Source organism: Psittacula echo (genome assembly GCF_963264785.1).
Source record: "Psittacula echo genome assembly, chromosome: 23".
Lineage (NCBI taxonomy): Eukaryota > Metazoa > Chordata > Aves > Psittaciformes > Psittacidae > Psittacula > Psittacula echo.
Window position 1 is genome coordinate 5,233,767 of NC_137748.1, and position 22,510 is coordinate 5,256,276.

The following is a 22,510-nucleotide window of genomic DNA, read 5'->3' on the forward strand; positions in this document are numbered from 1 at the left end:
CTGGGGCGCCCCACATGGTGAACACACTGCGATACTCCCCCCCCCCCGGGGTCCTTGCACCCCTTCTGCACCCTCATAGCACAGCATCCCACTATCTCTGGGTTCTGCACCCCCAAACCTTGCACCCCCCTGGGGTCCCTGCACCCCCAAACCCAGCACCTTGTAACCCCCACCGGGGTCCCTGCACCTCTCTGGGGTCCTTGCATGCCCAAACCCTGCACCCTGTACCCCCCCCCCGGGGTCCCTGCACCCCTCTGGGGTCCCTGCACCCCCAGACCCTCCTAGGCACCTTACACCCTCCCCGGATCCCTGTATCCATGCACCCTCTTGGGGTACATTCACCCCCAAATCCTGCCCCTCCACTGGTCTCTGCACCCCCAAATCCTGTCCTCTTGCATCCTACATCCCCTGGGGTCTCTGCTCCCCACCGAGCCCAGGTCTGCCCCCTCCCACGGTTCTGGGATGCTGTGGGGTGCCCCGGTTGCTGCGGGTGCCCCCACCCAGGCCTTGTTTACCTGATGTTTTTCCCTTTCCGCAGGGAGGGGAAAGGCGAGTCCTGGCAGCACAGAGCTGCCGGCCTCCGCCAAGAGCCGTGGGGCTGAGCCAGCGCTGATCCTGCCTCTTCGGCCATGGTTCTGCTGCCGAACAGCAGGAAAACCCCCCAAAACCCCAAGGAGCCCCAAGCACCCACAGCAGCACTGAGAGGCTCCAGCCCTCCCACCCGCTGCCATCACTGGGATCCCATGGGGAGGAAAGGCGGGTTGGGGGGAGGGGGAGCACCCCATAAGCAGGGTGAAACCCAGGACCTCTTGTTGTCCCCTACCTATAGCTGGGGAAACTGAGGCACGATGCGGCACGGGGACCCCACATTGCCCTCAACCCCATGGGGATGCTGCAGCCCCGCAGTGGGTTTGAAGGGTGTCCAAGCACCAGGGGAAGGGGAGTCCTGGGGGGGGGTCTGTACCCCATAGACCCCAGTGCCAACCTGTCGGGGTGACAGGGGGTGACGGGCAGGAACAACCCCCCCTTTTCCTGGAAAAGGTACAACAAGGTAAACAACCCGGGGTAAAAATAAATCCCTGCACAGGCGCTGGCGGGCGAGCGCAGCGGCCGTCACGTGGCACCGCCGCACGGCACCGCCAGCAACCGGGCACCGAGAGCCTTCCTCCGGCCACCCCCTTGTCCCCCCGCAGCAGAGGGGTGCAGTCCGGGGGTACCGCATGCACTGGGGCAGGGGGACCAGCGCTGGTGGCAGGGGCTGGGGTGACACGTGTGTGGCCCCCGGTCACTCCAGGCTGCGCTCACCTGGTGCCTGAGCGTGGCGGCACGTGGTGACCTTGGAGCTGGTTGGCGTGGCCCGTTTGCACAATGGATGGGTTGGCTCCGGCAATGCCTTGAGGGGGTGCATGGGGTGACCCCAAGGATGCAGCCCCAGAGTTTTGGGGGGTCCCCAAAAGGGCCATAGGGCTGCTGAGGGTCCACTGCAGCACCCACTGTCACTGTGGCTTTGGTGGCCCCATTAGCCCCATCCTGCTGCTGGGGTGCCCCGGCTGCACCCAGCCTGAGGACCCTGCTCCCTGCACCCTCACACCAACCCGCTGTGCCCCACAGTGAGACCCCTCGGTGGAATGGCTCAGTGGAACCCCAAGGGGTTCATCTCATCCCTCCCGGCCCCACTCCCCTCTTGGAATCCCTGTGGAAGCCGGATAGCCCGGTCCAGCAGAGCACCTCGGTGCAGGACCAGCTGCGCTCCGTGCGCTGTGTGCTCTGTGTGGGGTTGTTTTCCCGAGCAGGATGAGCGGCTGAGTCACGGCTGATTGCTGCGGCTGGGAACGTGCCGGGAGGGAACGAGGCACCGGGAGAGGCTGTGGCATCTGCACGGTCAGGGCAGTCCTGGCATGGCTGCAGTGAACAGGGATGGGGAGTGAGGGTCCCCCCATGCCAGGACCAGTGTCCCCCCATATCCCCCTGTCCCGGAGCCAGCCTCGCACCACGCATCCTGCTGGGAACCAGCCAGAGGTGCTGGCACAATGCAACCAGCCGGTGACTCAGGGTGAGGGCACTTCAGGTGTCCCCATCACCCCCTGAGCCAGGAGCAGCCCCGGTACCCAGTGAAGGTCCCTGGGGAGCCCCCAGCTGAGGAACAGCTCCGTGCACCCACCAGGGCTGGTGCCAGGGGCAACTTGGGGTGCAGAACTCTGGTGTCCAACCCCCGGGCACCCCACAGCTCCCAGCATGGCCGGGGCACCCAAGGCCTCCCCTCCCGTGGGATTATCTCCGAGGATTTCCTGGTGCTGGCACATCTGTGGCTCTGCACCATCTCTGCCTGGCTGGGGGCCAGGGCAGCACCCAGCACGTGGCACCCAGGAGGGTGCTGGCACCCCCAAAACCCACCCCAACCTCGGGGCTATGAGCATCCATGGGGACCCTGGAGCTGTAACCTGCATCCGCTCAGCAGCTCAGCCTTGGCACCATGGAGCTGGGCACTGCACAGCACCGCAGCCCCTGGAGCTGCGCCAGGCTGGGCCACGGCTGCCAAGCACGTGCCACACCGGGCACCCGCTGCTGCATCGCCCCGATGGCCTCGGGGATGGGCTGGGCACGGGCAGGGGGTGCAGCAGGAGGCTGAGCTGGGCCATGGGGCAAGGGTCCTGAGGTGCCAGTGCCACACTGTGCCTGGCTGTCCCCAGTGCAGGGAATGGCGCCATGGGGGGGGGTCAGTGACAGGGGTACCCGAGTGTCCCCAGCACAGGGGATGATGCCACGCAGAGGATGACTGAGGTACCTGCGTGTTCCCGGTGCAAGCACCATGATGTGCTGGAGGGTATCGGTGTCCCCAGGGGATGCTGCTATGCGGGGGACCAGGGGTGCCACTGCTGTGCCGGGGTGTCCCCAGTGCAGGGAACAGCGCTGTGCAGAGTGATACGGGTATTTGTGTGTCCCTGTGCAGGGGACAGTGCCATGCAAGGCATCAGGGGTGCCAGTGCCATGCTTGGGTGTCCCCAGCGCAGATGCTGCGCTGAGCACTGTGACGGGGTACCCGGGTGTCCCCATGCGGGGGACATTGCCACACTCAAGTGTCCCTGCTGCAGGGTGACAGGGCCGGTGTCAGTGCCCGCGGGTGGGATGCGGGATGCAGGATGCGGGGGGGGGGTGGCCCCGGTGCGGGGGTCCCGGTCGCTCCCGGTGTCCCCGGTGGCAGCGCGGGTCCGGGGCCGCCGGCGGAAAGTGTGTCACTGGGGCACGAGGCTCTCCCCGGGAATCACATGGGGGAGGCGGCGGCGCCGCGTGCGGCCCAGTGCGCAGCCGCGGCCGGTGCCGGGCGGGCGGCGGGGCGGGCGGCGGGCGCACAACAGCCCCGGCCGGGCGGCGGCGCGGCACGGCTCGGAGCGGCTCCCGTGCACCCGGCCCCTTCGGAGGCTCGGCGGAGCCGGGGTACCCCGATCCCGGCCACAGGATGGCCGCTCCAGAGGCCGGCAGCACAGGTCAGTGCTTACCGGAGCCCCGGGACCGTGCGGGCACCGCAGCCGGGGGTCAGGGCAGTGGGGGGACTGCGCGCTCAGAGTGCGATCCGGACATCGGGAGAGGGTGAGGGTCCTGCGGACCCGATCGCGCACCGGGGCTGTGCATCCCGGAACGGGGCTCCTTCCTGCCGGGCACCGGGCGGTCCCGCATCGCGGGGTCCCGCATTCTCGGGCAGAGTCCGAGAGGGAAGGATGGGAGCTGTCACCGGGGATCCTGCACATGGGGGTCACCGGAGCACCGGCACCGGGGTGATCCGAACACCGGCACCGCAGCGCTCCGCTTATCGCGGCGGGGGGGGAAACCGGGGCCGGGGGAATCCCGACCGCGGAGATAGGACCGGGATCGGCGCATCGGGAGCGGCATCGGGCAGTTGCGGTGCGGGGCACCCGGGGACGAGCACCGGGAAGGGGCGGGGAAATAACGGGGGGGTGGGGGAACGGAGGCGGTGCCCCCCCCGGCACGTGTCCCCCTCCCCGCCGCTGCCACGTGCGGAGTTTGTTTTCCCCGCAGCCCCTCCCCTCCCTCCCGCCTATTGGTCATCTGCGATAGTGACGTCATCGTGACGTCACGCACGCCCCCACTTCCCCCCCCGAAAACGCGGGGACGCCGCTTTCCGTTTATAACCAAGGGGGGGGGTGTCTGTTTTTGGGGGGGTTGAAAGGTGGAGGGGGGGGGGTACGATAAAGGGGATGGGTTTCGTGACGGGCCAATAGGAAGTGGGAGAGTGGGCGGGACAAAGCCTGAAGGGGGCGTGGCCTCGGGGGGGCCACGTGCGGCGCGAGCACGTGGCGCGGCGGCGTGAGGCCGCCTGAGCTTGGCTGGTGTGGGGGGGGGGCACTGGAGCGGTTGGTATGGGGGGGGGGTCCTGGTGTGATGGGTTCGGGAATGGTCCCAATGTCCAGGTACAACCCCTCCGGGGATCCCCCCACCCCGAAGCATCCTGAGGGAGGAGGTCCCGAGGCTTCGGGATGGGGGAATCCCCCCATTATTTTGGTGTCCCAGCAGCCCCAAGGCCACTGGGGACCCAATTCGGTGACCCCCTTTGGTGGTGGATTGCTGGGGGGGGGGCTGTGGTGATAGCATGGTGGTTCCAGCAGCAACTGTGTGAGGCGGGAGACACATGGCCCTGGTGATCCCATGTGTCCCTGATGTCACCCTCCACATGTCCCGGCTCTGAGCTATGTCCTGGTGTTGCTGCATGGGATTGGGGGCGGTGTGTCTGTGACATAGGGATGACTGTGAGCCCCCCCATCTTTATGGGGTGTGTGGGTCTGTGACCCAGGGATGGATGGCTGTGAGCCCCTCTTTATGGGGTGTGTGGGTCTGTGACACAGGGCTGGCTGTGAGCCCCCCCCTCTGTGGGGTTTCCCCCATGCAGAGCCATTTACTGCACCCCATAAGCAAGGGGGCTGTGCTGAGCTCCCCGTGGTGCCATATGTGCCTGGTGGGTGCAACTGTCGTGACATCCCGGTTACGCCTCCAGAGCATTCCCAGCCCATGTTCCTCCCATGGGTGCCCCCAGGGCTCCGTGCCCATGTCCCCATCCGACACGTTCCCGGCTAACCCGGCTGTCCCCGTTCCACGTGGAGCCGGCGCCCGTGTGGCCGCCGCCGGGCGCGGTGCCTGACTCAGGGTGCGTGGCACACGTGCGGCCGCGGCGCCGCGGGATCCCCGTGGGTCCGGGATGCATCCGGGGCGCTTCCCCTGCGCCCGCCCTGCCCGAGGGCTGTGACCGCGGCTCCGGCTGAGCCCGGCGCAGCTCGGTGCATGGGTGGCTCCGCTCTGCAGGCGGTGTCATCAGCTACGTGGGCTCCAGCTGCGCTTCGCCCAACCGCACCAGCCCCGTCTCGCTCTGCAGCGACAGCTCCAACGGCAGCTCCCAATCCGGCTCCCAGCCCTTCCCCACCTACTTCCCCCCGTCACCCACCGGATCCCTTCAGGACTCCCGTGCCTACGGCGGGGGCTCGTTGGGCACCCATGAGGATGGCTCCCCTTCCTCCTCCTCCTCTTCCTCCTCCTCATCCTACGGCTCCTCGGTGAACTTCCCCGGGGTGCAGCCGCAGGTCGCTGTGGATGAGCGGCGCCGCAGCTCGCCCAGCAAAGCCGGCAGCACCGTCACCAGTGAGTGGGGCACGCGGGGGGGGTACGGGGGTCCCCCTAGGACCCTGCTCACCCCTGTTCCCCTGCAGAGCTGAACGGGATGGTGCTGCTCTGCAAGGTGTGCGGGGACGTCGCTTCTGGCTTCCACTACGGTGTCCACGCCTGCGAGGGCTGCAAGGTACCGGGATGGGACTGGAGTGATGGGGAGCCCCTGCGGTGTTGTGAGGGGCCCTGGGTGACCCCCTCCGTGCCCCACAGGGCTTCTTCCGCCGCAGCATCCAGCAGAACATCCAGTACAAGAAGTGCCTCAAGAACGAGAACTGCTCCATCGTCCGCATCAACCGCAACCGCTGCCAGCAGTGCCGCTTCAAGAAGTGCCTGCTGGTTGGCATGTCCCGTGATGGTGAGCTCAGCACCCCCAAAACTACCCCCAGAACCGGGGACCCCTTGTTCAGTGCTGTACAACCCCTCTGGGGGTGGGACCTCCCGTGCCCAGGGCTGCCTGTCCCCTCCAGCGGTGGATCCCCCCATTTTCAGGGCTCTGTGTCCCCTCCAGGACTGGGTACCCCCATGCTTGGGGCTCTATGTCCCCCTCTTGGGATGGGTCCTCCTGTACCCAAGGCTCTACATCCCCACCAAGCCAGGGCATAGGGATGCAGCCACATCCCCCAAACCCCCATCAAACATTACTGGGGGGGGGGCTGTTGATGCACCCCATCTCCCCACTAACACCAGTGTGTCCCCCCCCCGCAGCGGTGCGCTTCGGGCGCATCCCCAAGCGGGAGAAGCAGCGGATGCTGGCGGAGATGCAGAGCGCCATGAGCAGCATGGGCAGCGTCCCACCGGCCATGCCCGCCCCGGCCGAGGGTCCAGCCCCGGGTGGGGGCCGCCCGCTGCCCCCCGGGCCCCCCCCACCGCTCGTCCCGCCCCCCCCCGCCGCCTGCTTCTCCCAGTTCCCGCAGCAGCTGACCCCCCCCCGCTCGCCCAGCCCCGGGGGGGCCACCGAGGACGTCATCGCGCAAGTGGCCAAGGCGCACAAGGAGATCTTCATCTACGCGCACGACAAGCTGGGACCCCCCCCCGCCTGCGACAGCAGCCTCCTGCGCTGGGACGCGCCCCCCGCCTGGACCCCCGGCCCCCCCGAGCCCCGGCTCTGCCCCCCCGCGTACCCCGAGCCCCCGGCGCGGGGCTGCCCCTGGCCCCGCGGCACCAAGGACGTTCTGCCGGTGAGCGCACGGGGGGGTCCCGTTGCCCCCCCATGGGTATCCCGAGCCGTTCATTGCCGAGGGCTGAGCCGTGCCGTCACCTGCAGGCCTGCCCCATGAACAGCCACCGGCCCGGCCGCAGCGGGCGCTCGGTGCAGGAGATCTGGGAGGATTTCTCCCTCAGCTTCACTCCCGCTGTCCGTGAGGTGGTGGAGTTTGCCAAGCACATTCCCGGCTTCCAGGCCCTGTCCCAGCACGACCAGGTCACCCTGCTCAAGGCTGGCACCTTCGAGGTATGTTCCCGGATCAGCAAGGGTTTGGTGTGCTGTAGGGCCAGGCACGGTGCCCCATGGCCCCCACACAAAGTGCCATGGCATTGCATGGCATGCACTCATGCCCCATGGGTCAGCATGGAATGATACGGCATTTCATGGCACCCTATGGAGCAGCACAGTGCCCCTGCAGCATGGGCACTAATGACCCATGGCACTGTATGGTGCTCCACAGCATGGCACGGAGCACCATGGCACTGTATGGTAACCCACGGCATTGCATAATGCTCATGGACTGGCATGGAGCCCCATGGCACAGAGCCGAGGCATGGAGCATGGCACTGTATGGTGGTCCATGGCATCACATGGTGCTCCATGGCACGGAGCCATGGCACAGAGCATGGCACTGCATGGTGGTTCATGGCGTGGAGCTGTGGCACAGAGCATGGCACTGTATGGTGTTCCATGGCATCACATGGTGCTCCATGGCACGGAGCCATGGCACAGAGCATGGCATTGCATGGTGGTTCATGGCATGGAGCTGTGGCACACAGCATGGCAGCGTACGGTGTTCCATGGCATCACATAGTGCTCCATGGCACAGAGCTGTGGCAGAGCATGGCACTGTATGGTGCTCCACAGCATCCCAGTGGAGCCTGCAGTGTGGCAGGATGCCTGGCGCCGTGCCGCTGACGCCGCGTGTGCCGCAGGTGCTGATGGTTCGCTTCGCCTCGCTGTTCGACGTGAAGGAGCAGACAGTGACGTTCATGAGCCGGACGAAGTACAGCCTGGAGGAGCTGTGGGGCATGGGCATGGGCGACCTGCTCAGCTCCATGTTCGAGTTCAGCGAGAAGCTCAGCGCCCTCGACCTCACCGACGAGGAGCTGGGGCTCTTCACCGCCGTCGTCCTGGTCTCGGCAGGTTGGGACTTGCAGCGGTGTAGGGGGGTGGGAGCTTGAGGGGGGGTGCACGCGTGTGTGTGGCACCATCCACATACGGCCCCCCCGCCGCCGCAGACCGCTCGGGGATGGAGGACACGGCATCGGTGGAGCAGCTACAGGAGACCCTGATCCGTGCCCTGCGCGCGCTGGTGCTGAAGACGCACCCGGCCGAGACGTCCCGGTTCACCAAACTGCTGCTGAAGCTGCCGGACCTGCGCACCCTCAACAACCTCCACTCCGAGAAGCTGCTCTCCTTCCGCATCGATGCCCAGTAGGGCCCCCATGGACCCCCCCGGGCACCCACCACCCTGTACATAGCACTGTGGGTTTGGGGTGAGGGAATACATGAGCCCCCCGCCAAGGGGCAGCACCAACCCCATGGCACCCACCGGACTCCCCAAAGGGTGGGCACTGGGATGCCAGGACCCCCCTGTTCCCCCAACAGTGGGCATCAGCCCCACAGCAATGCTGGCAGCGCCGGGGAGGGAGGTTTCCCCATCCCGGCCCCCCCGCTCCAGCAGGCAGCGGTGGGAAGCAGAGGCCGGATCCAGCCAAGCTCTTTGGGTGGGTTTGGTTGGGTTTGGTTTGGTTTCTGGTTTTTTTTTTTTTGTTTTCATCATATATTTATTACATAAATATATAGTAAAATAGACCAGCAACAATTACCATAAAAATATCTTTCTTTAAAATCCTGACCAAAACACAAAAGGGTTTAAAATCGCACGTCACAGACTGTGATTGTCACGGAGCTCAGCGTGTGTCCCCCCCCCCCCACACCCCCTCCCAACCCTCCCCATCCCGCGCCCTACATTCAGCGACGCCGGCCGCGGCCCCCGCCGCCACCATGCATAGTAGGGGGACCCCGCGCCGGGGCCATGCCGCACCGGGTGGGCTCGACACGGCCTCAAGCAGGGGCAGCTCCGGGAGCCATGAGGTATGTGCTTGGGGGGGGGACGACAAGGGGGATGACCCGGGGGAGGTGGTGGGATGAGGGGCACCGGTCCTACCCCCCCCACCCCAGGCAAAGCCGGGGCCGATGCTGGACGTGCGATGGCGACGCGAGACAGGGACGGGAGGTTGCGGCCCGGGGGGAGTGCGAGGGAGGGCGGGAGGTGCTGGCCAGGATGGGCCCCCCCAGGGCATCGTGCTGCTGCCCCAGGGGGACCCCAACACCTGCTGCAAAAGGGGGGGCACGGCTGCTGCTTCAGACACATCCCACAACAGCTCTGGCTGGCGGTGAGCGCGGCAGCGCACAGCATCACACACACTGTGCACGGGAATACACGGGCATCGCATGGCACCGGCACCGCGTGGCCACTGCGCCGGCGCTACACCAACATGCATGGGCACTGCACCGGCACTGTATGGTCACTACACCAGCACTGCATGGACACTGCCAACAGCATGCATGGGCACTGCACCGGCACCGTATGGCCATTGCACCACCACTACACCAGCATACATGGACACTGCATCGCCACTGCCACCAGCGTGGCTTGGCCACCGCACCGGCACCGCATGGCACAGCACGGGCATCGCACGAGCATTGCTCCAGCACACACAGCCCTCGCACCGGCACCGCACACATGGGCACTGCCCCGGTGCCGCAGCCCGAAGGCACGTGTTAACGCCGGTGCGCACACGGAGCAGGGCTGAGCGTGACCACGGGCACCGGTGCTGCCGGGAGGGGGGTGAACCCCTAAACCCTGCACCCCTCACCCAGCACAGGCATTAGTGTCCACCAGCACCGGTTCCTATTGCACAACCCGGTGCCGGTGCTGCCGGGATCCCCCGTGCCGGGCACCGGGCTGGCTCTTTAAGACATGTTGCACTAAGTGCAAAGCCAGCGCTGATGCTGCAGGGGTGGGGGGTGCCGGGACCCCCCCCAGCCATGAGGGCACCCGGAGGTGCCGCAGCCCTGCCATGCCACACAGCCCCACTGCACCCCCCCGGCCTGGCTGCAGGGGGGGGTCTCTGGTGGGGTCCCCAAGACACGACCCCCTATGCCAAGGTGGTGGGGGGGGGGGGCGGAGGGGCCCCCACGTGTCTCATGGTGGGATTTTTCTGCTTTTAAACGACCCGTAAAAAGATTTTTTTTGTTTTTAATTACAAAAATTATATATTTTATAGATATTTATATATATATATATATATTAGCTTAGGTGGGCCCCGGCAGGCCGCCTGCCTCGCCGGCCGCCCCCCCCGCGCCCCCCCTCAGCCTCCGCCTGAGGTAAGAAAAGATTCACAAACCTAAATTTGGGGGGGGATGGGGGGGGGGGGGAAGGTGATAAAACCATTCCCGGGTGCCCCCGCTGCAGCCCCCCCCGACCCCCCCCCCACCGCAGCCTGGCCTCCCCCCCCCCGGGAGCAGAGGAGGGGTGTGATTTAGGGGGTGCAGCCCCCCCGCCCCCCCGAAGTGCTGCTGCCGGGGGGGCCGGGGCAGTAGTGCAGTGGGGGCCATGTGGGGTCCCGGGGGGGGCACCCGCTGCCCCCCCATCCCCGCCGGTGCCTCTGGGGCCATTGCAACTCCTGACGGACACGACAAAGAAACCCACGAGGACGAGGAGGGGGGGGGGAAGGGGGAAACAACAACAAAAAGAAGGACAACGGAAAAGGTGGGGGGGTGATGGGGGGGGGGCGGCCGCAGCGGGTCCCCTCCCCCTCCCCACGGTGTCCCGCAGCGCCCACCGTCTGCGGCGCTTGGCACAAAATCAGCTCCTCTCAGCCCAAAATAGACAGAGAAAACCAAAGCCCCGAATCTGGCCCCGAATTATTGGGGGGGGTGGGGTGTGGGAATTGGGGTGCAGGGCATGGGGGGGGCGCGGGTCCCCCAGCCCTCCACCCCCCCCCACAACTTCCCCATGGGCTGGGGTCCCCCTCGCCACCACTGTGCCCCCCCATAACCCTCACCTTGCTATAAAGGGGGGGTCTTGGCGCCCCCAACCCTGGCCCCCGCGCTGCTGCCTGGCCCAAAGTGCATGGGGCCGGGGCAGCCTCTCCCTGTGCAGCCCAGAGCCCCCTCCTCTCCTCTGCTCTTCCTCCTCCTCCTCCTCCTCTCTCCTTCCAAAGTGCAGTTAGTTTAATATTTTAGCCTCTCAGGGAGGGAAATAAATGCTTAAAAAATAATAATCTAAGAAGAGAAGGACAATAAAGGAAACGCTCGACATCGGGGCCCTTCCCTGTGCAAACAAACAAAATTCATCAAGTCCTGGGGCGCTGGGGGGCTGTGGAGGGGGGCAGCCATGGGGGGCACAGCAGGACCCCCCCTCCCTTGGGCGCAGCATTCCCCCAGTAAGAGAAATCGGGGGGGTGATGTGGGGCAGAGCGGGGAGGGGGCCATTTGGGGGCCATTTGGGGGGGGTGGCAGCCCTACACCTCCTGGTCCTCGAAGACCTCGAGGAAGAGGGGGGGGAAGAGCTCGGTGGGACACTCCACCTTCATGTGCAGGAAGCGGCTGGCGTGGCAGGCGCCGATCATCCGCAGATCCGTCACCTTCATCAGCAGCTTGGGCCAGAAGTGGGGAATGTTGTGTTTGCGGTAGTTGATGTAGTGCTCGAAGGCCAGCAGGTACGTCTCCTGGCACTTCTCGATCTTCTCCACGCAGATCAGCCCCGTCCGGTCTGTGGGAACAGGCGAAGGTGGTGGCCGAGGGTGGGATTCTCCATGTCCCGAATTCCCCCCACCTCAGTGCGCTCCAGCGTGGAACGGCTCCCCAGGGTATCAGGGTGCTCACACCATGCACTTTGTGCTCCTGGGGAATAGGGTGCCTGCCCCTTGTACCTCCCCTCCCAGGGTTGCAGCACTGGGCAGTGGGATGCCCACTCCATACTCCTGGGGCACTAGGGACTGGGGTGCTCACCCCTTGCGCCCGCAGGCTGCTGCAGCACCAAGAATTGCGGTGCCCACCCCTTGCACCCCAACTCCTAGGGCAGTGAGCATTCCAGTGCCCACAGCACCAAGGTGCCCAACCCCATGCACCCCAATGTGCCCACCCCGTATCCCCCCAAACCAGTGGGGACCAGTTTCCCCAAGGTGCCCACCCGATGCACCCTGAAGGTGCTGGGGCTCCGGGCATTGGGATGCCCACCCAATGCACCCTGAAGGTGCTGAGGCTCTGCGTATTGGGATGCCCACCCCATTCCCCTCCCCAGCATCCCTGGGCACAGCCAGCGCTGCCGCTACCTGAGGACATGAGCAGCACAGCCTGGAGCAGGGCCACCTCGGTGTCATCCAGGTTGAAGGCAGAGAGGGACTTGCCCAGGTCGAAGATGGCATCGGAGACGACGCCGAGGCCGCCGTTCTTGAGCTGCTCGCGCTTGACGGCCATCTCCCCGCTGAGCGTCAGCGTCTCGCTCTCGGGGTCGTAGCGCACGGCCGCCCGCAGAGACATGATCTCCATGCAGCAGCCCTTCAGCAGGATGATCTGGTCTTCGCAAGGCAGCTGCGGGTTGAGGATGCTGTCAGTGGTGGTGGTGGGGGGGGCTTGGGGCACCCCATGTCCCGCGGCCCCCCCGGTACCTCTGAAAACATGGGCAGTTTTTTGGCAAAGTCGACCACGCGGGTGATGGCCGGGGTGATGATTTTTGTAAACTCGCTGAATGCCTCCAGGTCGACTTTGTCCCCATCAGGCATTGAGGCCATGGGCGACTGGCCGATGTCCTCGGGCTGTGGGGACACACGGACAGACAGCGGGGTTAGGGGGTCCCCAACCATGTCCCCCCCAATCCCAGCACCCCTATGGCAGTGGGGGGAAACCGAGACAGGGCTGGGAGCGGGGCAGCAGCCAGGAGAGGGAGCTGTGTGCCAGCACCACTGCAGGAACAGGGACAGCACAGGGACAAAGCCACCCCACAGGGCACAGCTGTGCCCTTCGGTCACCGCTAACCTCTTAACCCGTCTGGGGGTGACAAGCTCAAGGACATCGGGTGCCATCCCAATTGCTCCCCTGGTGCCATGCATGCACTGAGTGTGCGGGTGCTCAGGTCCCAAGGGGTGCTGGTGGGGGGGATCCCCCCCATCTGTGTCCTCACCAGGAATTTCCGCTTCTGCTTCCAGTGGCTGCCCTGGGCGTTGGTGCTGCGGTGGGCCTCGGTCACCACGTGGATGAGCTCCCACTCCTCTGCACTGGGGTTGGGGCGATGCTGCAGCGACTTGATCATCTCCTCCTTCCGCCGCCGCTCCCGGTTCTCCTCGATCAGCTTCCGCTTCGCTACCCGCTTTGAATCATCCAGCACCACTGCGGGGGGCACCCGATGCATCACTCAGCACCCCCCAATGCATCCCACCCTATAGCCTGCACCCCAACCACTGCTCCCGGCACCCCATGGTGCTGTGCCAGAACCCCAACCCAGTGGATGTGCTATTGGGAGACCCCACTTGCAGCACTCTGTGCAGTGCTGGTGTCCTCTGCATTAGGACATGGAGCTGTTGGAGCAAGTCCAGAGGAGGCCACGAGGATGAGCAGGGGCTGGAGCAGCTCCTGCATGGAGCCAGGGCTGAGAGCATCGGGGCTGGAGGAGAGAAGCTGCGTGGAGACCTCAGAGCAGCTTCCGGTGTCTGAAGGGGGCTACAAGGATGCTGGAGAGGGACCTTCATCAGGGACTGGAGTGATAGGACAAGGGGTGATGTGGTCAAACTGAAACAGGGGAAGCTCAGGTTGGAGATAAGGCAGAAGCTCTTCCCTGTGAGGGTGCTGAGGCGCTGGCACAGGGTGCCCAGAGAAGCTGTGGCTGCCCCATCCCTGGCAGTGTTCAAGGCCAGGTTGGACACAGGCGCTTGGAGCAAGCTGCTCTAATGGAAGGTGTCCCTGCCTGTGGCAGGGTTTGGAGCTGGATCATCTTAACGTGCTTCCCAACCCAAACCATTGTGTGATTCCTTGTGTGTCCCCCCGTGCCCCTCACACTCACAGTCCATGGCCATGCCCACGGAGATGCACTTCTTGAAGCGGCAGAGCTGGCACTGGTTGCGGGTGATCTTGTCGATGACGCAGCACCCATCGTACTTGCAGGAGTAGGTGGGGTGCAAGTTCTTTTGGATGGTCCGACGGAAAAAGCCCTGGGGACAATGGGGGAGGACACACACACAATGCAGTGACCCCCAATGAGTCCCCCCTGCCTCCTGCCCCCCCCTGCCCACTCACCTTGCAGCCCTCGCAGGTGATGCAGCGGTAGTGGTAGCCGGTGGCTTTGTCCCCGCACACCACGCACTGTTCATCTTTGTCCAGGTAACTAGGGATGTACCCTGGGGGGGGCACAGCGTGTCAGGGACCCCCCCCACCCCCTGCCTCAGTGTCCCCCCCTATGGCAGCAGCTGCCCCCAGCTGGCTGCGGGCAGCCCCAGCATGGGAAGGGTTAACAGCTGAGGGTCTGGGGGGGCTGCCCAAGCCCCCCGCAGCAATAAAGCTCCCATTATCCAGCTGGGGAGGTGGCTACAGGGGGGGTATCCCCGTCCCCCCCCGGCACACAATGGTTCACTGTCCCCTGGCAGCCCAGGGACCAGCCCCCCCATCATCAGCCTTATGGGGAAACTGAGGCAGGGGGCACCCACGATGTTTCGGGGGGTCCCAGCACCCAGGATGCATGGGGGTGTCGCAGCACCCACAAACAATGGGCGCATCCCAGCATCTCCACAACTCCCTGGGACAGAGCAAACTGAGCTGGGGGAGCCCCAAGAACCCACCCTGGTGCCCTGTGGGTGTCGGATGTGGGGGACCCCGCGCCCCCCCCATCCCGGAGCAGGGATGGGTGTGGGAGGGATGGGCCAGGAGCCGGATACCCGGGTCCCTTCGGGGCCTCTCGTCCTCCCAGCGGGATCCTGCAGGCGCCGGCCGCTCCCCGCTGGGGAATGGGGCAGGGCTGGGGGGCAGCGCCCGGCCAGGGCCCCCTTATCTCCCACCCCAGGGTGCTGCCAGCACCGATAGCACCGCCCCAGCTCGACCCACAGCCACGGAGGGGGGAAAGGGCACCCCATGGGTGCTTGGGGTCCTGGCGGGCACATGGGGTGCTGGATGGCAGAAGAGTGGGGTGCCCATGGCAACGTGGGGTCCCTGGCAAGGACACTGGGTGCCCACCAGGAACACGGGGTGCTCAGGGAACCTCAGGATCCGCAGCATGCGCATTGGGAGCTGGTGGGATGCAGGCAAGATCTGCAGTGCCTGCGGAACCCGGCAAGGATGGGGGGCACCCAGGGGAGCCTGGTGGGGAGAAGGGGAGCTGGGGGCGCTTGGGGGGTGCCGGGGGGGTGTCCCCTACCTGACATGCTGCTCTTCACCAAACATTGGCTGCTCTTTCTTTTGCGCTTGCCATCCAGCCACCTGCAGGAGGGGGCCAGGCTGGGACCGTGCCCCAGTGGCCCCCCAACAGCTCCCCACAGCCCCCCCAGATCCCTCCACAGCCCTCCCCTACCCACAGCCAGATCCTCCCTGGCCGGGGGTCCCGGCAGTGGCAATGCGGTGCCAGGGGGTGCACCATGGGGTGCGGGGGCCTGGGGACCCCCAAATGGGGGCAGGGCATCACTGGGGGGGGGGCTGAGACCGGGGAAGGGAGGGGGGAAGGAGGAAGAGGGGGAAAGGGGAAGGGAAAAGGTGGGGGAGGGGCAGGGAAGGGTTGGGGGGTGGGGGAGGGGCGGGGTGGGGGAGGGGCTCATTTACAGTCAAAGACAAAATGTCCTTTTGGCTCAGCGGGGAAGTGACGTCAGAGGGGCTCAGCCAATGGCGGGCAACGGGGGTCCGCGCCTCGCCCGCACGGCAGCAGCCCATTGGCTCAGTGGCCCGGCACTGCTTGAAGCGGGGGGGGCGCCCCGATGCCCCGGGGATGGGCACCTGCGGGTGGTGAATGGGGGGGGGTGGTCCCGCACCCAGGGACGCGGAGCTGGGGGGGGGGGCGGAGGGGGGTGAGGGTCCCCCCGGCTCCAGCCCAAGGTGACCCCGGGCCTGGCTCCCCCCGGGGGCACGTGAGAGCCGCGGCCCTCCCGAAATAGCCCCAGGACAGGGGGGCCGAGGGGCCCCGGGGGGGAGCAGGGGGCCAGGAGAGGCCTCCGCCGGGGGGGGGCAGCGGGACACCGGGGGCACGGGGACCCCTGGGGACACCCAGGGCAAAGAGGTGCAGGGGGACACCGGGGCTATGGGGACACATGGGGGTACCCAGGGCATGGGAATGCATGGGGACATAAGGGGGACAGACACAGCCACGGCCCCACAGGGATGCACAGGGACCTACTGGATACAGGGACACATGGGAAACACCAGGCCTGGTGATGTACAGGGCACGGGGACACATGGGACGCACCGGGCATAGTGACACAGAGGGCATGGGGACACATGGGACACACTGGACATGGTGACTGACACAGAGGGCATGGGGACACATGGGACACACCGGACATGGTGACACACAGGGCACAGGGATGTACCAGGCATGGGGACACTTGGGAACACACAAGGATGCACAGGGCACGGGGCCATGTGTGTTGCGGTGACACCGGGGGCTCACCGGGTGTCCTCTGGCTCCGACAGTGGGTCCAGGGTGCTGGGCTTCTGTTCCATTCACCGCAATTCCATCAAGGAGCGCTCAGCACCGACCGAGTGGGCTCCGCCACCGGTGCCACGCACGGAGCAGGGGGGCCACGGCGGGGGGGCTACGATGCGCTCCCCATGGCGCCCGCCTCAGTGCTCAGCTCCGTGCAGCATCCCGGGCCCGACCCTGCGGGGCACACCACGGCTGAGCCGGGACCCCCCCGTGCTAAGGGTCCCTATGGGGGGTGTCCACTGGGAGCTCACCCCATGGTGTGGGGCTGGGCGAGAGCACATGGGGGGGGGGTGAGAACAAGGGGAGGGTGTGGGAGCGTGCGGGGCTGGGCGAGAGCACGAGGGATGCGCAAGAACACGTGGCGGGAGGAAAGGGCCTGGAGGGTGCGTGCAACGGCAGCGGGGCTGGGGCGAGCCTGCGCGGGTGTGCGGGAGCGTGCAAGGCACATGAGTGCACACGCGTGTGCAGGGCTGCATGAGGCTGCGTGGGGAAGCACAAGCACACGCAGAGGCCATGGGGCAGGGCTCAGGGCCCTCTAAGCAGCGGGGGGGAGCCCATAGGGGTGCTCAGAGGACCCCCCCTCAGGTACCCTGCCTGAGCCTTGATGCATTCACCCCATGCGTGGCCAATCCCCCCTCCCCCCATGCTGGTGGGTGACTCACGGGGCGGGGGGCTCCGGGGGTTCCCTCCTCTGCGAGCTCTCCTGCAGCAAAGACACAGCGCAGTGGGGCTGGGGTGCAGCAGCACCGGGGTCACCCCCCCTCCCGCCATGCTCCACATCCCTATGGGTGCCCGGCAGCCACCCTGCACATCCTCAGCACCCCACTGGGATGGGGGGGGGGGAGCCCCCATTTGCAAGCACAGGGGTGCGGGGCCGCCAGCCCTTGCCGGGGGGGGCCGCGGGGCTGCGCCGGGCGCCGTGCCCGGCCCTCGGGCTCCTCGGCTCCGTGCGGGGACAGGCAGAAAGTAGGTCACGTTTGTCTTGGCCGCGGCAGAAATTCCTCCGGCGGATTTAAAACTGCAGCGGCCGGGGCTCGGCTGCGCTCAGAGCCCCCCCGGTACCCCCACACCATGGGGTCCCCCAGCCCGGCCCCGCGCACCCCATCCAGACAAGGATACCCGGACAGCGCCGGGATACAGGGATGCTGCACCCATGGGTGCTTGACGGCACCCTACGCATGGCAACACACAAGGGGTCCCCACAGACCCCTATGGGGGGGCACTGCCTGCCCCTGTCTCTGTGGGGATACTGAGGCACCGCAGGGCACCCAAGCACCCACTCCCCCCCGTGTGGGGAGCTCGGGGGGGCCCTCCCTGCAGCTCCAGGCCATGGTTTGGGGCTGTACCGATAGAGTCGGGGCGGTGCGGCTGGGGGCTGCAGCAAATGTTTGTTCCATATGGGAACGGCGCGCGGAGACTTCCAAGTATAGGCACTGGCAGCGCTCCAGGGCCCTGCGGCCCCCGCCGGGCACCGGCCCCCCCTTCCCACGGGACCCCGCGCGCCAGCAGAGCCCCGACACGCTCGGTGCATGTGTGGGTCCAAGGGGGTGTCACCATCACCATGAAGCTGGCACAGGCCATGGCATGGGGCGCTCCAGAACACGGCACAAGGCCGGGGGGGGGGCTCAGCTGTCGCTGCCTCAGTTTCCCTGCCGGGGTGGCAAGCGGTGCCGAATTAGAGGGGCTTAAGGCTAAAGCCAGGGCTCAGTGGTGCTAAGTCAGGGCTCATCGGTGTCCCCGTCAGCCCCCACTACAGAAACCCCCCCTGCCCCGGGATCACCGGCACCCAGCACCCGGCTGAGCCCGCGGTGCCGCTCCAGGAACCCTCACTCGAGGAATCCCAGACAGACAAGGGAGGCGGCTCTCCTCCTCCTCCTCCTCCTCCTCCTGCGGGACACGTGTGATGAGCGCAGTCGGGTCTCAGCCCCCCCCCGTTGCTCCCCATTGCTGGGTGACACCACAACCCGCACATCCCACCCCGGGGCTGGGTGGGAGCAGGGTGGCAGACAACAGGCCCCCCCCTCAACTTCTCTCTCTAACCCCCCCCAGCCCCACGCCCAGGGGAGCGTTTCTGCTGAGTCTGGTGGTTGCAGGCGATGGAAAACAACCTGGAGGCAAAGTCCAGGGCTGGGCCGGTGGCAGGAGCCACCTCACCCTATGGGGGGCACCCAGCACCCTGCTTCCCCAGGGGTGACACCCCCGGGGACTCCCCGTGACAGGGACCACAGCCCTGGGGACACCCGTCCACAACGGCATCGGCTGCCTCTGTGCCGCCGGACATGGGTGCTGGGTACCAGGGATGCCCCATGGGGACACCATTGGTGTCCCTGCCCCCCGGGACAGATGGGATACGGGGGTCCTGGGTGTTCCCCCCCCCCCTTCACCAGCTGCCAGCTGGGTCAGGGAGGTGAGGCCCTAAGCGCTTTAGCCAGGGTGGCAATTAGTGTGATTAGCAGGGGCTGGGGGCAGGGCACTGCTGCCCGCACCAGCACCGGGGCAGCACCGCTGTGCCCCAGCCGGACCAACGCCGCTGACCGTGTCATGGGAGCATGGCCAAGGCACCGCGGTGGCACAGCTGGCACGTGCACGGCTGCCACACGCGTGTCCTTGATCACTGCCCTGCGCTCAACCCGCACCTCTGCCGGTGAATGGCACAGGGAGCCCAGTGCCACGCGGTGCCCGGTGCTGTGGGGCACGCATGGCAGCGTGCGGCACGATGTGCCGCCATGAGAAGCGGCAAAAATCCCAGGCATCCGCAGCAGCTGGGCAGCCGGAGTACAGGGGGATGCCACGGGCCTGACATCAAGGCAGCCCACCCTGTGCCATAGGGGATCTGCGTGGTGCCCCCTCCCCACTGATGGATGCCGTGAGCCTGGGGCTGTTTATCCTGCAGCTCCATGAAGCCATCACCCAGAGCGGGTTCCTGGTCAGCACCAGGGCAGGTCACGGTCCCCATGGCCATGGCCTCATGCCTCTGACAGCTCCTGCATCGCCGCTGCAGGGACCTGCACCGTGACCCTGACACCCAGCACGGCACCAAGGACTCCTGGTGCTGTGAAGTCCAACCGTGGCTGTGCCAGTTGCTTCTTGCCGTGATGCCTGAGAGCGTGGCCGGGACGAGGCAGCAGCATTCCCCTATCTCAGCTGCTTTCAGTCAAGCCCCAGCTTCCCCATCCCACTGGAGCCATTGGCTGCTTGCAAAGGCAAAGCCACGGTGCCATCGTGCCCATCGTGTTGCACAGATCCCTACGCAACAAACGCTGCCCAATGGGAACCCCGGGGTGCTTGGTATGTGCTGAGTGTCCCCGGTCAACGAGTGTCTGTGTGTCCCGAGCCCCACGGGGTGCCCCTGTCCCCGCGCAGGCTGCACTGGGTTGCCCAGGAGCTATTCTCAGCACTCGGAGCTTGGCACAGGGATGGGGACGTTTCTAAATCGAGGGCCCCGGTTCACGTGCACCAGGATGGGACGGGGGGGTCCTGAGTTCCCTCCCACGGCGATGCAGTCACCACCACACCACAAGGTGCCAGGGTCAGCACCGACGGTGGGACATGGAAACCAGCACCGAGCCTGTCTGGGGGTGCCCATCCTGCCCGGGGACACAAGGGGGGACACAGTGTCCCTGTGGCCACTCGACCCTGCCTTGGGGGCCACACTGAGGGTCCACAGTGCCAGGGCCACCTCCGAATGATGCCACCTCGGGGGGTCCCGGCCCTCCCTATTTCCCCCCAGCTGCATCCAAGTGAGGCCCCGGGCACTCAGCCCGCGCCCGCCTTCACCGCATCCCCCCCATCCTCCTCCTCCTGCTCCCCCCTAAGCCTGGAAGGGACCTCGCGTCCGGCCCCGCCTCCAGGATCCACCGAGCACCGGCGGCTGCGCGGGGTCCAGGACCCCCGGGGGGGGGGGGCGCTCAGCCCGGTCCCGCAGCCGTGACCTTCGCGGGGAGCAGCGCGGGGGGGTCCCCGCTTCCTGGAGCCGCCACCCCCCGAGACGCAAAGGTCACGACCGCGCCCGGGTAGGGGGTGTCAGACGGGGACCCCCACCCCGGACCCTCCCCACTCCGGAGCGGGTCCGCAGCGGCAAGTGCGGGCATTGCGGGGACACACGGAGCCGCGCTTGGGGGGGGGGGATACGCCTCGCCCCCACCCTGCGCCAAGACCCCCGGGCGGGGAAGCCCCCCCCAAACCGGTTCCACCGGGGCCTGCCCGAGCCCAACGGCGGCCCCAGCCCCCTCCCCATCGCCCCCCGGTGCCGGCAGGGGTCAGGCGGGGTGAGGCGCAGCCCTGGGCCCCTCGCTCTGCCGGTGCCGGCCCCGCTGCCGGGGGTCACGGTGGCCGCCGCGGCTGAAGGTCGGTGCGGGGCGGCCGGGCCGGAGGTAGGGACGGGAGGGGTCGAGCGGGAGGCCCGGGCAAGGCCGGCCCGGTCCCGGGATGACCTTGGCCGCTGCCCTGCCTCAGTTTCCCCGGTTCACACGGGGGGGACGCACCGGAGGAGCCCGGACGGGACCGCAGCCCCGAGCTCGACCGGTAGCACCGGGACCGCCGCGCCTGGGGCAGGATCCGGCCCCCACCCGGGGCTGGGCGGGGGGGACGCGGGACCGCGGTCGTGGACGGGAGAGGAGGGGACGAACCCCCCCCCCCCGCCACGCCCCGCACCCCGCTCGTCGGGGGGAGCCCCCGGGGTGCGGAGCTGGAGCCCCCCCCCCGCTGCTCCCGCCCCAACCGGGAGCGGCAGAGCCGCCCCCCACTCCCCCCCCCCCCGCGTTCTGCTCGCGGCGCAGAGAAAAATAATAATAAAAAAATGATGAAAAAACCAAATCGCGGCGTTTTTGCCAGCGCGGGAGCGGCCCCGGCCCCCCCCCCACAGGACAAGGCCACGACCAACCCAAAGCCCGGCCCCGCCGCGGCCCGGCCCCGCACCCGTCACCGCAGAGCCACGCCGCGGGCCGGGCCCACGGGCCCCCGCCACGCCGCCCGCCACGCCACGGCCACGCAGCCGACGCGGGGGCCCCGGGGGGGAACCACGGCGCTGCGGGCGGGAGCCGAGATCAGAGGGGAGGCGCCCGCCGTTCAACCGGACCCCGTCCCCTCCCGGTCGCGGCGGGGCGGGCGGGGGGCAGCGGCCGTGCCCCGCGCTGCAGCAGCGGGGGGAGGTTCTTCCCCGGCGGAGCGCGGCCCCCCCCGCCCGCCGCCGAGCACCGGGATTGCCCGAGACCCACCCGTGGTTTCCTCCCGGTGCGCGCCCCCCCTCCCGCTCCCCCCGCAGCTCCGGTCCCCCCCGCTCCGCCCGCCCTCCCCCCCCCCCCCCCGCACTGCACGCACCGAACCGCGCTCGGGCTCAGCCTGGGGCGCCCCGCGCGGGGGCCGCGGCCCGCGGTAAAGCCCCGGTGCGCGGCGGGGCCCGGTTCGGGCCGTACCTGGGCGGCGGCAGCGGCGGGCGCGGAGCGGAGCGGATCGGGGCGCAGCGGCGGCGGCGGCGGCGGACGGCGCCTGGCTCCTCCCCCGGCCCCGCCGCGCCGCCCGCCCGCCCGCTCCGCCGCGGCCGCAGCCCCCTCCGCCGGCCGCAGCCGCTCCCTGCACCCGCCGCGCCCGCCCCACGGCGGGCCCCGAGTGGGGACCCCTCACGGGGCGGGGGGGAGGCGGGAAGGGAGCGGCGGGGGCACGGCGGGGGAGCGGTGGTGGGGACGGTGCCCGCGGCCGGGCGGAGATGGGGCGGGTGGGGAGCCCCGACGGTGCCCACGATGATGTCGTGGCCGCGACAACGGGGACGGTGCCCACGGGGTTGGGGTCTGCACACAAGGGGAAGGGGCCCACAGAGGCCCAAGGATGGAGCCTATGGAGGGCAGAGATGGTGCCCACAGGGTTGGGGACAGCGCCCACAGGGATGCGGTGACAGCGACAACGGGATGCCCACTGGAGCTGGGAACAGTGCCCATGGGGAGCTG

General features: G+C 67.6%; 2 protein-coding genes across 5 annotated transcripts; one reads left to right on the top strand and one right to left on the bottom strand.

Moving 5' to 3' along the window:
* Positions 1-3,361: 3,361 nt before the first annotated feature.
* NR1D1 (nuclear receptor subfamily 1 group D member 1) lies at positions 3,362-8,754 on the top strand. Of its 2 annotated transcripts, XM_080633358.1 has the most exons (8): positions 3,362-3,485; positions 5,314-5,646; positions 5,715-5,803; positions 5,884-6,028; positions 6,379-6,851; positions 6,938-7,123; positions 7,813-8,023; positions 8,119-8,754. In XM_080633358.1, exons 1-8 carry the CDS (start codon positions 3,458-3,460, stop codon positions 8,316-8,318), a joined length of 1,665 nt encoding a protein of 554 aa, XP_080489484.1. In that variant the 5' UTR covers positions 3,362-3,457; the 3' UTR covers positions 8,319-8,754. The 2 variants fall into 2 exon arrangements, with proteins under 2 accessions (XP_080489484.1, XP_080489483.1); XM_080633357.1 differs by lacking the exon at positions 3,362-3,485 and having other exon boundaries at positions 5,570-7,123.
* Positions 8,755-10,973: 2,219 nt separating this feature from the next.
* Positions 10,974-22,098, bottom strand: THRA (thyroid hormone receptor alpha). 3 transcript variants are annotated; one of them, XM_080633359.1, is made up of 10 exons: positions 21,983-22,048; positions 17,231-17,271; positions 16,533-16,742; positions 15,294-15,355; positions 14,183-14,283; positions 13,950-14,097; positions 13,074-13,279; positions 12,562-12,708; positions 12,226-12,484; positions 10,974-11,663 (listed from the first exon to the last, which is right to left on the bottom strand). In XM_080633359.1, the coding sequence occupies exons 3-10, from the start codon at positions 16,583-16,585 to the stop codon at positions 11,413-11,415; spliced, it is 1,227 nt and encodes a 408-aa protein (XP_080489485.1). In that variant the 5' UTR covers positions 16,586-16,742; positions 17,231-17,271; positions 21,983-22,048; the 3' UTR covers positions 10,974-11,412. The 3 variants fall into 3 exon arrangements, with proteins under 3 accessions (XP_080489485.1, XP_080489486.1, XP_080489487.1); XM_080633360.1 differs by lacking the exon at positions 17,231-17,271 and having other exon boundaries at positions 21,983-22,098; XM_080633361.1 differs by lacking the exon at positions 21,983-22,048 and having other exon boundaries at positions 10,976-11,663; positions 16,453-18,294.
* Positions 22,099-22,510: the final 412 nt, after the last annotated feature.